The sequence below is a fragment of the Pholis gunnellus genome, assembly GCF_910591455.1.
Source record: "Pholis gunnellus genome assembly, chromosome: 1".
Lineage (NCBI taxonomy): Eukaryota > Metazoa > Chordata > Actinopteri > Perciformes > Pholidae > Pholis > Pholis gunnellus.
Window position 1 is genome coordinate 8,568,117 of NC_136528.1, and position 17,650 is coordinate 8,585,766.

The following is a 17,650-nucleotide window of genomic DNA, read 5'->3' on the forward strand; positions in this document are numbered from 1 at the left end:
CGCTTCTATATGACTGCTCTGATTAATGCATGTATTCTTTGATTTTTAAACAGTAGCCTTACCACGTTTGTTATCTAGAATTTCTGAGGCTATGGATGCTGCTCCGATGGTCCGGCAAATGTGGATAAAGCGTACATGGTGACTTATTCACGCAGTTAGGGGATTGATTGAAAGCACATGAGTTATTTTTTTATTAACTTTAATTAATTAATATTAATAGGCTGATATTTAAAACCTACCAAACTGAAATAGGCTACATATCATGATTTATTTGGAGAAAACAAGCAATACTATGTACAATCAGACATTCAGCACCCCCATAAAGCCCGACTGGAATGATCCTGTTTCCATAATTTTTCTGCCGCTGCGACAATTCGACTGTGAGATTGGCTGCTGAGTCAGGCTTTTCAGATCGAATCTTAGTCGACTGTTCGGGGTCACTCCTTTCATCCATTTCCATCCACTTGTCAATATCTCATGACCTTCTCTACACAGTTTATTTTGTTTGTTTGCAGGTTGTAGATTTCTGCAGTCTCATCCTTACTCGATGATCCTAAATATAGCTGATTATATTATGAATACCTCTCTAGGTGATTGACAAGTAATTATATGTTGCCAAGAAACAGTAAGACATCTCTGTGTAAACAAAAATCCGCTTTGAGTGCCGACAGATTCTCGTGTGTCTGTATTTTTGTTTTATTTTAAGTCCTCCTGTACCTCTTTGCGTCAATCCTTTTGTCTCCGGCCTCTTCAGGTTTCAACAAGTGCGGCCGGAGGAACGGGGGCTGCACCCACCTGTGCCTGCCCCGTCCCAACGACACATCCTGCGCCTGTCCCACCGGCATCCTGCTCAAGGGAGACGGCAGGTCGTGCGACGACTCCCCGGAGTCGTACCTGCTCTTCTCCAACCGCGTCAGCGTGCGCAGGATCTCCCTCGACACCAACGACCACACCGACGTGCACGTGCCGGTGCCCGAGCTGCACAACGTCATCTCGCTGGATTACGACAGCGTGGACGGAAAGCTTTACTACACCGACGTCACCCTGGATGTCATACGGTGCGAGCGCAAGCGACGTCTACATGCAAACTCCAATGCCCTTTATGTTTTAGCTTTGATTGATTAATACACATTATAAAATCCTAATTAATGTAAACAGTCAGTTATCAATAATAAATATTTTTTTTTATTTTGTAGAGAAAGGAAAAACAGTGAGACTTTGAGGATTGATATGATCAATATTATTTGATTTGCTCTAATCAACTCGCCCTATGTGCACAATGTCCACCCTCTACTTTGATCTGTAGGCGTTCAAACCTAGACGGCAGTGGCATGGAGACGGTGATCAGCCAGGGCCTGAAGACCACAGATGGGCTGGCGGTCGACTGGGTGTCCAGGAACATGTACTGGACCGACACAGGGCGCAACACCATCGAGGTGGCCCGCCTGGATGGAACGAGCCGCAAAGTCCTGGTCAACAACAGCTTGGATGAACCCCGAGCCATCGCAGTGTTCCCGAGCAAAGGGTAAGACGGGGGACTTTTTCTTTGGAGCTGTTATTAAACGACTTAAAGTGAGGTATCAACAGAAAGAAGGCAAAACATCGCATGGAGTTATTTGTTTTAGTTTGACATTTTCAACTTTGTTCGCCTCGTCTCTGCAGGTACCTGTTCTGGACCGACTGGGGTCACATTGCAAAGATCGAGCGATCTCACCTGGACGGCTCTGACCGAAAGGTTCTGATCAACACCGACCTGGGCTGGCCCAACGGTCTCACGCTGGACTACGACACAAGAAGGTCAGAGATGGAGAAGCGTGTCTGTGGAAAGAAATGAAATGCTTCATGATTCCAATTATCCCTGTGGGGAAATCAGGCCATCGCAGTGTCAGAAAGTAGATCCACCAGACAAGTAGAGAGTCATGGAGATTATACAACGGACTATTATTGTATAACAACTGACTATAGTTTATATATTTTACAATCTCAAAGTGTTATTAAACTCTTGTTTTAACAGTGTCAGTCAGACGGCATGCACAGTGTATTTACAGACAGTGTGTTTATAATTCTGCAGGATCTTCTGGGTGGACGCACACTTGGACCGGATCGAGAGTTCGGACCTGAACGGGAAACTGCGCCAGATCCTCGTCAGCCCGGTGTCCCACCCGTTCGCCCTCACGCAGGTACCCCCTCCTCTACCCCTCCTCAGCTGTCAATCACTGGGCTGGCCCCTCCTCCTGGCTGCCTCCTCCACTCACCTGCTCTCTCTCACTCATCGGCTCACCGTGTGACCCTCCCCACCGGTCGTCTCTCCGTCCTCCAACTCATGCTGAACCCATTCGACTTAACCATTTCTCCTACTTCTCTTCCACTCTGACCCTCATTTTTCTTCCTCTTCTCTCCCTCCCCTTTTCTTCCTCCCATCCCCCTTCTCCTTGTCTGTGTTTTTCCTCTCCTCTCTTCTTCTCCCTCGTTTCCCCAGTTGAAGCCGGTGTCCTCCCCTCTAACCCCTTTCTCCCGACTCTCGCAGCAAGACCGCTGGATCTACTGGACGGACTGGCAGACTAAGTCCATCCAGCGGGTGGACAAGCACACCGGCCGTAACAAGGAAACCGTGCTGGCCAACGTGGAGGGCCTCATGGACATTATAGTGGTGTCGCCTCACAGACAGACAGGTAAGGACGCTTTTCTCCTCACACCTCCAGCTTGACTTGGGAGACGCCAAAGGCCATGTTTATCTGTAAGTGTTCGGGCGGTAAAGTGCTGCAGCAGCAGAGGCTGATTCGGATGTATGAGCATGAAATATGACAGTCACTCAGTGCTTTGTGGTAAAATGATCGGTCTGTCAGTATGACCAATACTGATTAGCATATGTTGAAAATGTTTGCTTTGTCACACGTGGGACTCCTTCTGTGACCCTTTCACTGTGTTTTAAGTTCATGAACGTTAGTGTAACCTTTTGGTTGCCTAAATATTATATACAATGTATGGTAATAACAGGATGTTTTCATAACACCACCACAAACAAAACCCTTAAAAATGAACATCGGATTTAATCAGTATCTCTTAGAGTCTCATCAAAATCAAAACAAGGTTGTCTCCTTGTGTTAAAGATTTGTGAACGTCCCCTCTCCTCTCATTTAGGTACCAATCTCTGTGGGGTAAATAATGGCGGCTGCACTCACCTCTGCTTCGCTAAGACCAACAGCTTTGTGTGCGCCTGCCCCGATGAACCGGAGGGGCGACCCTGCTCCACCAGTGAGTGACCACTGTGGCCGTTCTATCTGCTGACTTCCTAATGTTTTCACCAACGTGTTTGCATGTTTTAGCTGAATCTCTTCATGGTAGAATTATCTGAGGAAGCTCTGAGACGCAAGCGAGGAAAAATAAATCTGGTGATCCATTCTGTAAGCCTGACCTACGTTGTTCTCTCTCCTGTGTTTATGACTTTAGAACAAGTGACAAAAAGGTTTTTCCAGCATCATTTTTCAAAGTTCCTTTAAAAAAGTATTCTGTGAAAAAAATGTGCAATTTAATTTTCTTTTCCTTTTATTCTTATTTTTGTTGGAAATTATTAAAGAACTGATTTTCACCAGTTCTGAAGTCATAAATGTTGGAGAGAAAACGATTTAGAAATTTAGAAAATGGATCACCAGAAAACAATAATTTCTCACTTGCCTCTCAGGACTTCCTTATTTATCCTAGCGCCAGTTATGAAATACATTTACAAAACCATTGCACACTCAGGTTGTGATCTGCATGTGTTCATCAGTTTCAGGCTACATCCCCACCTCTCCTGCCAGCAGCACTCCTGTCCCCAACAACATCCCCAAAGCTCCAACAGACTCTCCGCGCGGAGGATCCTCACCGGTCAAGTATGTCGGCTTGTCCATTTTTACCAGGAAAACTCCCGTTTTAAGTTATTTGTGATACAAAATGTAATTGATAACTTAACCCTGTGAACCTATCTCAAATTACTTTCACATTATCCCACATGTTCCCTCATTTCTTTAAAGCATGATTCAAATAGCAGCATGTTGTCTGCAGAAGATGCTGCCGGATCTTCTGTTTTTGAGTACTTCTTTTTGACTTTGTTCATCTAATTTGAAGGACTTCTTCTTAAGAAATAGCAATAATTGGAGATGTGAAGTTGCTTGTCCTCGCTCTAAAACAGATTGAGTGCTCTGAAGCCTTTTATTGAGGCTGGAGTGTTATTCAATTGTTCATCTTTAACAGAATACACCATGAGATTTTCAACCAGCAGGAATACAACATAGGCTTTTACAGCTAATATATATAGAGCAAAGTACCTTTCTCAAGCTGGGTTTCTGTCTTGTTTTCACAGCTGCACTGACAAGAACCTAAACGTAGAAGGCTGCTTGAGCAACGTGGTGACGGCTCCTCACGGTCAGTAGACGAGACACTTCTCTCCCCTTCAGTTTGCACGCTGCATGTCGTCTTAAAAAGGGACACTCTGACATTCAGGTCTGACATTTTGGAAATTCACTCAAGTTTCCCCCTTCTTCCAGTCTAGCATTGCTAATGCCACAGTAATGTCATGTGGGAGTTTAAGTAATGACCAGTTTCCAAGTTATTAATATCATTTAAATCGGCCGCCAGGCAATTAGAACTGGCAAACTGTGTTTTTCTTTTTTTCTTTTATGAAAACCTGTGATATACTTGACTTGGCTCAAATAATACAGACGTGCCTGAAAAACAAATATGGACGCCAGAGTCTGTCATCAAAGCATCATTAAATGCTGATGAAGTGATGTAATAATGATATAATAAAACTTATTTAATTTATATGACACTTTAACAAAAAACACAATTACAAAGAGCAAAGAAATCAAATCAAATCAAATCAAATCAAAACAACAAGTAAATCAATATGGTAAGTTTATAGTGCTATATTTACAAAAAGCCAACTCAGCAGTCATATAACTGTCACTCAAAGTTTGAGGACGTAGTTCATTCAGTGTTGAGTTTGTAAATACAGGAACATAAATGCGACATAAGCTAGGATAAACACCATCAGAACTATTTCTGTACTGAGATGAAATTGAAATTGAAATTGGGTAAGTCAGCAAACAACTGCATCTTCCAAAAGAGTCTGTGATCTTTTAAGCAAAGCCACTGGATTTTCTCTGTGAACACTCCCGTCTGTAACATCTGTGCCATCTGTTGCAGGGGAAGGACTTCATATCAGCTACGTGATTGGCGGAGTTCTGACCATCCTGGCTATTCTGATCCTCATTGCTGCTTTGATCATTTACAGGTCAGTCCCCCCGTGTGACACCTCTGAATGTTCTCACTCCTGAACACAAAGATGCACTTTATGGTTCCCTCTATAGATCCGCCTTGGCTAAATATCTTGTAAATGAGCTTAGTAATAGTGTTGGATGTCAATTCAATTGCCTTTTTAGTTTAGAGGGTATGATTTAATTTTTTAAAAATATTTATTCTTGTTATTATCGACGCAAGATCTTCCTCATTGTCAGTGTTTTGGTACATTTTGTATGAAATCTTAAGTAAAGAGGTAAAAATGAAACACCAAAGTGGCAGTTTACGGTTTATATTACCTCGTCATTTCAAGTGTTGATTGTAAATAGAAATGTTACAGTGGACAGTTTGATTTATCAAGCCATGTGCTGTTTTCTTCCTGTTGTTCATCGACAGACATAAAAAGTCAAAGTTCGCTGACCCGGGAGTGAGCAACCTGACCTACAGTAACCCCTCGTATCGGACGTCCACACAAGAGGTCAAGATCGAGGCGTCGCAAAAGCCTCCAATATACAACCAGCTTCGATATAAGAAAGAGGTAACGAACAGCCTGGAAGTGAAAACGACAGACGTTTTCTGTTTTGTTTAATATATGAATGGATTGAAGGTGAATCCATGTTGATTCCATAGGATGGTCCCAGACTATGGAGGCGTACGGTGTGTAACCACAGAGACAAATGACTTTACTGTTTGTCTGATTGATTGTGACACAAGCAGGTTACCGACAGCAGCGCTCATCTTTTCTCCCCCCTCCTCTCTCTCTCCTCCCTGCAGCTCTCTCATCCCTACAACTCCCTCTCTCCCTTTATCTTTTGACCCACTTGTCCCGTGGAGAGGTAGTTACACAGCATGAAGGAGTGGCGTCTTGCTTCTTTGTTTTCCCCTGAACTTCTTCTGTCTTTCACTGCATGCGCCCTGCTGTCCGAAATAACAATTTATCTCGTCGGTGCAGCGTCAGAGCTCTGTGATCAGTAGCACGGCAAGAAATCCCAGTGTACGGATACATTTGTCGAAGGTGCTACAAATAGCGTTTCTTAAATCAAGCACTACATTTCCCATAAATCCAGTTAGTTCCCACTGTAGGTAAGATTCGTCAAAAGAGAGAGAATACCTAAAGGATGTCTGCTTTTTGTTTTCATGCGTATGAGGCCGAGTCCATTTCCAATGCCCTGTTTATTGCAAACCATCGCACCGGCTGTAAGAAAGCTTACTGCTTTGGGTCGTTTTGCCTCTGCTTCGACAGGTGTGCCACGCCCACTGTGTGTGTTTCTGTCCATGCTGGAGATGAAGAGACACTGTTCAAATTATTCCTGCGACAACAGACGTAGAATAATTTGTCTGCTACACACTGTAGCTTGACTCCATCTGCGCTGGAAAAATAACACCATCTCCTTGTTTTTGTGCCGTAAAGCGATCCAGTATATTTTACTCCAGATTAGGTTTACATCTTAGTGTCAGCTGTGGTCTGAGGCATTGTGTTTTGGGTTATTTGTTCGTCTGTCCGTCCGATGCATCCTCGTGAACTCAGGAATGTCTCAGGAATATCCTGGATTTTGCACTCAAGGATGAACTGATTAGAATTATTAGAAGATGTTTATTTACTCGCGTGTTAAATGCTTTTGCTGGGAGGCTCCATAAAAGACAGAATCATTAGCAACTAGAATCACTGCCCTGCGGCATACAACTGCAAGGCAATGGTTGTAGTTGCTAATGATAATTGTGTAGCTGTGGCCCCTTAATCTGAAAATGAGAAACTAACTCCAGAGGAAAGTGCAGCATTACTAAACGGAGCCAATTTGCTGTGCATGGGTTGAGTTTGAAGGCGACATCTTGTTCTGGAGTGTTGTGCAGTTGGTTGCTGATTAATCCTTGAAGGGAAATCCACCTTTAACACGTTGAACTGTTTAATGTGTTGGTGATGTTTGTGTTGCAGAAATGTAACCTCTAATTATTCTTTAAGGGCGAAAGAAATGTGACTGTATTAAATAAATATAGGAGAACAAGGCCATCTGTCACACCTTGGTGGCGCGTTGAAAGTGAATGAACTGAAAACAAAAACAAATCACCAATTGACTCCTAGAAAGGGTTGAGTTTAACATATTGATGAGTACCTGAAGGTGGAAATCCCTTTTTAAACTGCTCAAACAGCGGCCATCACCCCGACTTAACTCTTCGTCTCTCGTTGTCCAGGGCGGAGTGGACGGAGGCTACACCAAGGAGAAGATCCGCATTGTGGAGGGCGTGTGCCTGCTGTCCAACGAGGAGCTTTACTGGGACGACCTCAAACAGATCAAGCCGTCCCGGGGAGGCCTGCACACCTGCATGCGCACGGACACCGTGTCCCTGCAGGCCAGCAGCGCCTCGCTAGACGACGGCGAGACGGAGCAGCTCCTCCAGGAGGAGGCGTCCGAATGCTCCTCCATAACCACCCTGACCCCCTCGGCCATCACCCCTCAGCGCCACGCCCAGCACAGCCTGCCCGACACCGGCTGGGCCTCCACGCGCAAGCCCTCCACCGAGAGCGAAGTGTGAGGGAGGCCCCCCTGCCCTCCACGCTTCGTCTCAACCTCCATTACCTAATACACACTTACGCACACACACACACACACACCTGTATTTATAGCTGGTACAAACACACAAAGATAAAAAGGTACAAACAGAGCAACAGTTGCATTCGTAGGAACGGTACAAATGAACCTGGTTAGACACAACTAAGTTTCCATAAACACAACTCCTGTCTCTGAAACTGGGGCTCCGTCCTACTTGTGAACACACACACACACACATGCAGTACAGTACCCTCAGTGCTACTGCCTTCAGGCAAAAATGATAAACCAATGAGCATGCTGGAATAAGAAAGCTAAGGACCCTGGGGAGGAAGTGAACAGAGAGACACGAGCGTTATCTGGAGCCTTTTTAAAGGATGCAGACTCTCGATGCGACAAACGCTTCTCTGTGTACAACTTCACCTTTATTCTTTGTGAACTTTGTTTTTTTTTTGGACGACACTAGAACGACGTACTCCCTGGACGACGTAACCGCGATGCTCTCTAATGCCACTCATGTCTTTATGAACTCTATTTATGAACGTTTTTTGTACTTGTGGAGTGGGTTTGCTGACTTTCGGGGGAAAAAACAGCGAGTGTTGTGTTAGAACCGGTATTCACGAGTTGTATTTATGACAGTGCCAAAGGGTGGGGCTTCACAGAGTCCCCATGCTTCTTTCAGCATTTACACTTCAATAGCAACGTATCTTAACTACGGGATGTTAGTTTCGTTTGACTTCCCTGACTTGCCCTCAGTGATGACGCCCCCTGCTTCTGATTCCTTATTTTACAGCCTCCGACAGGTCAAGCAAGGCTGTACTGTAGCTGGTGCTCTCCGCTGGTTGCAGAAGTCCATTCATCCTTTGCAAAAGTAATCTTAAAGGAGCCCTTTTTTCTTTTGTTTGTTCAGTTTTTTTTTAAGTTGTAATTCAACCATTGCTGATCCTCTGGCCTAGCAGAGGAAGCCATGATGAAGTAACAGCCCTAAGTGCCAAACATTGCGTTATTTTTCCTCCTTCAGCTGTAGAATTATTTTCTATCAGAGGTTTTAAAATGTTCGTGACATTTTTAAACTCTGGTTTGGTCACCCAAATTGCAGAAAAGCGTATTTTCTCAGACGTGTACCACTAGGGCTATTCAGCCATGCAGATAGTTGTGGTTTTACTTACCCAGGTGTTAGACATGTCTCTGGGATTTCTCATGCCCCAAAACACTGGAGGGTTTCTTGGGAATCTACCCTCTCAATGCAATCTCTCATTGAGTGTTTCTCTGATTGGTATGAGTGTCTACAATAGCACTTACTATTAGATTTTTAAACTCTTTGATTTTAACAACAATTAATTAATAAATAACTCTTCTCTACTAATGTCACCTCTCCAACTTTATTGGCTGTAACCTTAGCTGCCTAAAGGATGTATACATCATTTGGCCCTCCCTGTCCATTCTTACACCCCGGACAACAGTTTAAAGGCTGGTACAAGTGTAAATATTAGATAAATAACAACATGTTGTTTTTGTTATGAGGAAAAGAATCCCAGTTTTAACAGATAGAGTTAACTGTTGAGAAAGCTTATGTTGTAGGGTTAGATTTTTAGATATGTGTGTCACTACAAATGGATTAGATTTTCTTAATTCTGGAACATAATCACAAAAGTTCCACTTTCATTCGGGCTCTCTATTGTGTTGGAGTAGGGTGAAGTTTCAGAGGTGAATCTATCAAAAACCTGGCGCATACAACCAAAAGTATCTGCATGGCAAAACACTGCTAGAGGGAAACGAGAACATTTCTACCTTTTTTTTTTTTTTTTGATCCATCAACTCTTGCAGTATCTGCCACAGCTCAGTACAACAAATGGGTAACTTAGGAACACTGTGCATGTCTGACCCCATCAGACAGTTGGGGTTATAGTTTAGAAATGTATCACTGACAACGTACTGAAAAATGAATTTAATACAAGTAAAGATATTATGCATTGCTTTAACTTTTAGAGTACCATTCTGTCTGTTGTTGAGAAATGGTACGAGGAAATACTATATTGCTATATTGACAAATATATCGGTTAGACTTTATAGAACCATGTATTTTTGAAGTATCTGCTACAAGCTCAGCGACGTGCTGATTTGCTGCTAGACGAAGCACTGAGGCCAATGAAAGAGGGTCTTGGCAGCTACATAACTACGGTCTCTGACGGTTGGTTGACAGTAGGCCCACAGAGCATCACAGAGACCCAGTAACCAATCATCCCGGCTCACAGTCCCTCCAACTCTGCTGCAGGAATGCTACAAGTGTACAGATTTTATCATGCGGATACAAGCAAACATTTCTGTCGAAGATATTGTGTTGATTAAGTTGTATAGTCTTTTGTACAAAGGGATTTCATGACCGTTTTTAGACTAATTTTACTCACTGGAGAAGAACATTTTGTTTTTTATTTGTTTTCGCTGGATTATTTTAACCACTGTGTTTCCAAGCCTTGTAAATGATAGGGAAGATGCCAGTTATTTAATAGTGCTCTTTTATCTTATGAAATACTGGTTGCGTATAGCTGTTGTAAAGTTAACAAAAAGAGGTATTTATGATTTCTGTTTGGTTGTCACTTGATGTGTAAATATGAAAAGACTGTATATGTATTTCCATGGCAGTACTAACAAGCTGTGTTGTGTGATATAGTGAATGATCCCTTTGCTATCTTTTAATATAAAATTGCATTTGCATTTCAATGAAACATTTGGCTCACTCATCTATTTACACAGACAAATGCCTTCCTCATCAGACACAATCAACATATAGCAATAAAGGAAAACCGGTCTGATTCTGCAGATAATTACAGAAATAACAATGGGAGCAAATATGTAATCAGACAATCTGGGTTTTGGAGGCATGAAGCCAAGTCATCCAGCTTAGAGCAACAGAGGAGGGATCCCTTCTCAAGAAAACAGACAAAATAATAATTACAATATAAAATGTTGCATAGTTTTATTAGAATAATGTCATAAAATGACAAAATAAGTCAGGTAAATAACTTTTTGATATCAAGTAAATATTAATTGATAAGTTAAGGAGTATCAGTGTTGCTGTGTCTAGAGTGAAGAATGTGAAAAATGTGAATAATGTGAATCCACTCTGGACCACCACAACCAGGAAAGAGGACAGACTTCGCAAACAAACAGAGGCAAAAAAAGAGATGCCATTCACACAGTGGTAGAAGAGACAAGATGCTGAAAGAGGATGAAGCAGTTAATTGCAGACAACATACATTGAGAGTATTGTACGAAAAGCATTTTGCAGATGTGTATTTACAGGATGATTACTGGTATGCAAAATACTGGTCACAGGTCTAGTGAAGCAAGTGTGTGCATGTAACAGATATACAGCTTACCATTCATTCGGTGGTTCAACCGGAAACAGGTTTCACTGTCCAATAAACGTCCCCCATCTTCCGGTATTTAAACCAATCAGCGATGAACATAACGAAACGCACTTATTTGAATGAGAAGAAAACGGTTGGGTTACAACAGACTGCGCCACAAAATGTACAGAGAAGAAAGAAATGACCGAGATAACGTACATACATCGTCTGCTTTGTGTAAGTTGATATGAGGTGCTTTTGTTTTGACTGTTTTACTTTTAGGAAGGAAAGTGTCATTTTTGAGAAACTGAAGCGAATGTACGACGCTACTATAGCTGACCAGCTAGCGTTAGCTAACTGTTAAGCTAACATTGCGCTAACTCGGCTAACGTAATATTTGCTTTTGTTCCAACCAGCGTTACTGTTTGTTTGCAATGTTGACTAAAACTATTAATTGGTAGCCAACAGTCCACAAAGGCCAGTTTACGTCTTTACGTTTGAGTTTTTAAGACTGGTTGTGTAACAGATTGACCACGTTGTGTGGCTAACGCTAGCCTGCTTGGTTTTGTCTCGTGCAGGAGTTGCTGCTAACTGTCATGAAGTCCACACACTGCAGCAAGATGATGCTGGATGAAGCTGCCTCTCCATCACAGCTGGAACCACGAGGTAAACACAAACCCGACAGGCACCAGTGTCTCCCAACACATCCGGAAGGTCAGCGTGGGTGCTGGGTGTGAGAGTGATGAGTTGCACTAATCAGTTGGGGTGTTTGATGCAGTGGCATCAATACCCCAATCCGACCCAACCTGAGGACACACTGTGTGCACAGGGGCCATCTGACTCAACCCATCCACCTCTTTATAAGCCTGCGTTCTTTATATATTATGTATGTGCACAAGGTAGCATGACATGAGTTTGTTTAATTCAATGATATTGCTTAGTTTGCCAAAAAATATGGCTTTAACAAAGTTCTCTCTATACCAGGGGTGGGCAGTTATTGTTCCCAAGGGGCCACATGAGAAACAGACTGTTGTGGAGTGCCGGACCAATTGAGTGGTAAAAGTAAATATTATGATCAGTGGTGGAATATAACTAGTATATTTGCTTAAGTACTGTACAAATTTAAGGTACTTTAGTATTTCCTTTTTGTTCAACTTTGTACTTCCACTCCACTACATCTCAGAGGGGAATGTTGTACTCTTTACTCTACTACATTTGTCTGGCAGCTTTAGTTACTTTGCACATTATCCTTTTTCAAACCTTTCCGAACTACCCAAACTGAACAACAGAGTACAAAGGAGTTAAAATGAAACATCTGCAGCAGGAATAATGATCCAAACAAATGTCCATATATATAATAGTAAAACACTGACAGCGATCATGTTTCTGATAAAGTAGTACTTTTATCACTGTTTGTAGTCAATTATCTCATTTTCTGTTTGTCAGTTCAGTGAACGAGTGACTGAAGTCAGGTTGAATATGTGAGGGACAGCTGATCGTCAGTGAGAGAGGATCTGGATTAGTTAAACTCCATCACAGTGTTTGATCACATATGGAGGTTGATCCAAAGAGAACCAACATCTTCTGAGCATGTTGCTTTAGCAGCTTAGCTAGCAAAGCCTCAGAGGTCCGTGCCGCTCAGCATCAGTGAAGTTTTTAGATTTTTCCGTATGTTTCCTCTCGTGGAGATTCAGATTGTAATCCTTCAACACTGCGATCTGTTCGCCACAAACCAAGCACACAGTCTTACCTTTGACTTCAGTAAATAAATACTTAAAAGTCCATGTTTTGCTAAAAACTCTACAGTCTGTCACGCTTTCTTTAACATGGGCTGACATTTTTAAATGGGGTAACAGCTGACTCACATCTCAGTAAACTCAGTTCACCAACACACTGCAGTGACTCTGCTGCTCGCACACATTCATTAACTATTCACTATCTATGTGAATTGAGATAAAACAGCAGCAGCAGTCTCCTTCAAAATAATAGCAATGCAGCTGTATACGTGCATGTTGAACACTTATTTAGGTTTTATTCCTGATCTCCCATTGACATCCTGCGGGTTATGTTACAAGAAAACATCAGGAACTTTCATTTGGTTGGTGTCGTGTTCAGACTTTGAACTGGTTTGCTTGGTTTTGTCTCATGCAGGAGGTGCTGCTAACTGTCATGAAGTCCACACACTGCAGCAAGATGATGCTGGATGAAGCTGCCTCTCCATCACAGATGGAACCACGAGGTAAACACAAACCCAGCAGGCACCACACTGTCTCCCAACACATCCGGAAGGTCAGCGTGGGTGCTGGGTGTGAGAGTGATGAGTTGCACTAATCAGTTGGGGTGTTTGATGCAGTGGCATCAATACCCCAATCCGACCCAACCTGAGGACACACTGTGTGCACAGGGGCCATCTGACTCAACCCATCCACCTCTTTATAAGCCTGAGTTCTTTATTTCTATATATATATATATTTTATTTATTTTTTGAAGAGGAAAACTGAACACTGCTGATTACTGTTTAAAGATGTTGTGTATTTTCCAGACTCTGTATTGATGCCGTCTGTCTCTCTCGTTTTTTTTAAGCCCATCAGCCTCAAAGTTGAAGAGCTGGTGGAGTATCGGACCATCAGTGCACTGCCCGGGACTCCAGCTCCTTCTTTACTCCAGGTCTGTCTGTTACTGTCCACTGACTATAGGAACATGACTTCTTCTCCTTTCACCAAAGTTTTCTTTGTTTTGAATTAGTACCCGCCGTGTTTATGGAACATAAGATCTACTGCAAATATTAAAATATTATCCCTCAAGTATAGGGATGGGTATCGTTAGGATTTTATTCATGCTAGTACTATTATCCATACTGCTTATTGGTTCTTTATTTTGATTTTTTTTTTTTTTTTGTGAGGAAAAAAACCGACCATTAAAAGAATCAACATTGCTTTATTCATATGTAAACAACGGCACGTAATTCCAGATCACTTCGTATTCATTTAATTAAATGGAGGAATTGTGTCGAGTGTATTGTGAAGGCAGTCAACACAGCAGCTCGTCTCAACTTCATAAAAGCATTTAACCTGGACGTTTTATGATGGTGATGGCTCCATTTATTCAGTGTTAACCAGAAACCTGTTTGAAGTCGGGCACTTAACCTGAACTTCATCCGAAGGAACCAGAGTGAGCTTCACGTCCTGCTTTGGGGTTCAAATCCCACAGCTCCGAATATTAGGGCGGAGTAGGCAGTTCTGAGTAACGCTGACTCGTCAAACTGAATCCTGGAGGCTGTGAGAACTAACTAATGCTAAGTGAACGACGGGAAGGGAAACGGAATTGGACTGAATTGCTTTTCTCTCACTGGATGCTTTCAGGGCTCAACACGAACGTTTTTTAAAGGATTCACTTTCGGGCGCTGAAACATACAATTTGGTGGCCATTTTTTATCTCCTTGTTTACTAAGCAATTAAGATGCTATCCGCTTATACATCAGCTTAATGCTTGATTACAGGACCCAAACCAAATGAACGGTAGTTTGTGTGCTATATAATATTATTGTGTCAGTTACATACCAGTAGTGCAGCTATTTTTCACATATTTTTATATTTTGGTTTTCTGCACCTTTTGTACTGATTCCCACCACAGATCCGTTGGCACTGGAGACTTGAATTGTGATATCCAATGTTTAAGTATCACTAATGGTTTTTAATAGCATAATGTTTACTGTCGAGCCCCGATGCTACTGAACCAGAAAATAGAAGCGAGCACGTCATCACCACAGACGCAGCGTCCTGGTGTTTCTGACTCTGAGGTGTCTGCACATCACCACTAACGGACTCATTTGTGTGACATTACTTTTTTATTCCCAGTTCTGCAGAAGTAGTGCTAACAGACAGGAATGTACTGAAACGGGTTTGAGAAAACGCAACCTGAAATGCCGTCACTATCCAAAGCTACGTGCTCGTGCTGTTTCACAGAGTTCTAGAGAGGTGTGCTGTGACAATGATGAGTTGCACCATTAGTCGGGTCGCTGATTGCCGGAGCACAGCGGACTCGTCCTGACGACCTGTGGTGACGCCCATTGTGCACCGGGGCCATCGGAGTCCCACTAAGCCTGTCGGAAACAACGGGGCCCCGCTCAAAGGTCTTCACATTGTTTCCTGTCCTACAAGTGTGTGATTTTTGTTCCGCTCTCTTCTTTCCCAGCCTGGAGAAGGGAGAGTTCAGGGGCGAGGTTTGGCAGGAAGAGCTATTGCGAACAAGGAGGCCAATATGTTTCCTGCCAGCAGTAGGTTCCCTTCATAATGGGAGGAAGAGCTCCAGCCTGAGAGCTGGTGAGGACACGCTGCCTTTTGCAGTCAGCTGCTGCTTTTATTTCTGTGTGTGCATCATCGTATTTAAAAAGGCAAAGCGTCGCTCTCTACTACGTTATTCGCTGCCTGAATTCTAAAGATGTTTCCTACAAATGTATAGCCTGAACTATTTCTTCTGTTCATTTTGGAATAACTCTTAAATAGTTCCTTCATCTCCTTCCTTCTGAAAGCGATCTGTTTTAAGAGATGCTGACGGATGCTCTGCCTCGTCTTGGCGATGGTGGGACAGTGTGGAGGTGTTTTCGCTGAGGCAGCACTAACTTATACGTTTCTATTCATCATTTCACAGCTCTGTTGGTCACCAGTGACCCAGTTACATTTCAGGGCCGGCTGTGATCAGTGGCCCACTTGGTAGTTTGGATCTTGAAGTGTTTTAGAAAATAAAAACTGCTCACGGCAGTGTTTTTCCTTTTTTAGATTGTCCTTTTTATCTATTTATTTTAGCCCTCATCACTTACTGTCTTCTATTTTCCCTCCTTTTGTCCCTGCAGGCAGGCTCAGGAAACCCTGCCAGCTCCACAGCAGCACCTCCACCTGCTGCACACATCGCCTGAGCTGCAGCAGGGTGACCTGCATTGACGTGACATGGGGAAACACTTTGTGTGTGTGTATTAAAGGATTTTATATGGTCCTAAACAGACATGTTAATTATTACTAGGGCTGGCTGTTGGTACTGAGCTCCTGATCAAAAATGGATTTAGAAATACTTTGGGAATTCAATAAGCTTACATTAGATAATACAAAAGGTTTAGAGTCCTTTGGTTGGTCTCGATCAGTCTGACTTTCTGTCGTAGTTTGTTGGCTCAATGTCGAGCTAGAAACCTGCATGACGGAGGAACTGAATCAGTCTGAGTCCATATTGGATTGTCTGTTAAAAGTTGAATCATTACTTTCTGTCAGTCCTGTAAACAGAGGAGACTGACTTTAGTGTTGGAACAAGAAAAGTTCTATTGTTTAATAGTCTTGGAGCTCGGCAGGTCTCCTGGAGACAGGAAGCGGTCTGAGTTGTGCAACAGAAAGCCGGCGTGAGCCAGTGGAATGTGTTTCAGAGGGCAGTGTGTCACTCTGTGTGAAAGGGCCTTTGGAGTTTTGAAAAAATGGAATATTGAGTTGTACTTGTTTAAGCTGTGATGTTTTCATCGTACGGAACTGTCTTTTCTCAGACGTCACTCACAGCACGAGCATCGATGACCGCTGTGTAGCTTAGGAAGGCCTCACGCAGCTCTGCCGCTGTATTGTGGGATTATTGCCGGTGAGCAACACGGGGGGGGGGGTGGAGTCTACGTTAATCCTCAAATACATGTAGGCTTCACTGTCATCACCACAAAAAACAGTTCCAGATGCATACTGTAGTAAATATGCACGAACCGTCATAGCATCCGACTGTTGGGTAATCCCTTTGAGTCGGAGCAGACAGCCCAGTAATGCTCTCACTGAGGCGTTCTTTAGAGGTGACGGGGCCTGTGGATTCCTCCTGAAGGGATTGCAGTGTATGTGATGGCCTTGCATCATCAGAGGCCACGGCTCATCTTAAATAGCCGCATGTTCTCTGTGGTTCTGTCAGCCAGCAGCGGGGCTCTGGCTCCATTATTCCTACGGTTGGTTTAAAGTGCTTAATACCTGGCGAGGAGCATTTCTATTCCCTCAACGTGGAGTCATTTTCTTTTTATTAAACTATGATTCTGAAATTAATAAACAGCCCTGTTAAATATATTGTTGTTGGCCGGACATGATGAACGGGTAAACCACTTTCTGTACTTTTTTTTTCATTTCACTAAATAAACTTTTAAAAATAATTTTACGTTTTATTGTATTTTTATTAATGAATGCAACAAGAAAAGCTGAATATTCACCATGAAGAGCATGAATAGTCCTGGCTGGCACAGTTATGACTATGTAGTTACATTTATATTTGATTCAAAACCTGCCTTAGTTGCACTGAGGTGCCATTACAAAACAGCAAACGGGAATATTTTGAGTACGATTAGCTTTTTGTGAGGATGGAGACTTGTTGGGAATTCAGGCCAGATGCTTACTTTAGTTGGCATAAACATTTTTGTTTTGAAATGTCATGTAAATAAGTGCCCTTACACAAATGAATGTGTAAGGGCAG

General features: G+C 42.8%; 1 protein-coding gene and 1 long non-coding RNA gene across 4 annotated transcripts in view; both read left to right on the forward strand.

The window, feature by feature from the left end:
• lrp4 (low density lipoprotein receptor-related protein 4) overlaps nucleotides 1-10,504 on the forward strand; it is a 100,265-nt gene extending 89,761 nt beyond the window's left edge. The window contains exons 28-39 of one of the 2 annotated variants that reach the window (XM_079165843.1): nucleotides 755-1,058; nucleotides 1,307-1,525; nucleotides 1,663-1,797; nucleotides 2,072-2,180; nucleotides 2,480-2,672; nucleotides 3,142-3,255; nucleotides 3,770-3,872; nucleotides 4,343-4,404; nucleotides 5,188-5,275; nucleotides 5,677-5,818; nucleotides 6,055-6,116; nucleotides 7,471-7,579. In XM_079165843.1, coding sequence (XP_079021969.1) covers nucleotides 755-1,058; nucleotides 1,307-1,525; nucleotides 1,663-1,797; nucleotides 2,072-2,180; nucleotides 2,480-2,672; nucleotides 3,142-3,255; nucleotides 3,770-3,872; nucleotides 4,343-4,404; nucleotides 5,188-5,275; nucleotides 5,677-5,818; nucleotides 6,055-6,096 — 1,511 coding nt within the window. In that variant the 3' untranslated portion in view covers nucleotides 6,097-6,116; nucleotides 7,471-7,579. Of the gene's footprint in view, nucleotides 1-754; nucleotides 1,059-1,306; nucleotides 1,526-1,662; nucleotides 1,798-2,071; nucleotides 2,181-2,479; nucleotides 2,673-3,141; nucleotides 3,256-3,769; nucleotides 3,873-4,342; nucleotides 4,405-5,187; nucleotides 5,276-5,676; nucleotides 5,819-6,054; nucleotides 6,117-7,470 lie in introns of both variants that reach the window. The other variant, XM_079165842.1, reaches the window with a different exon arrangement.
• Nucleotides 10,505-11,303: 799 nt separating this feature from the next.
• LOC306715932 lies at nucleotides 11,304-17,290 on the forward strand. Of its 2 annotated transcripts, XR_013767702.1 has the most exons (5): nucleotides 11,304-11,413; nucleotides 11,755-11,842; nucleotides 13,328-13,415; nucleotides 13,760-13,843; nucleotides 15,371-17,290. It is a non-coding gene; the product is annotated as an uncharacterized lncRNA (long non-coding RNA). The 2 variants fall into 2 exon arrangements; XR_013767701.1 differs by having other exon boundaries at nucleotides 13,760-17,290.
• Nucleotides 17,291-17,650: the final 360 nt, after the last annotated feature.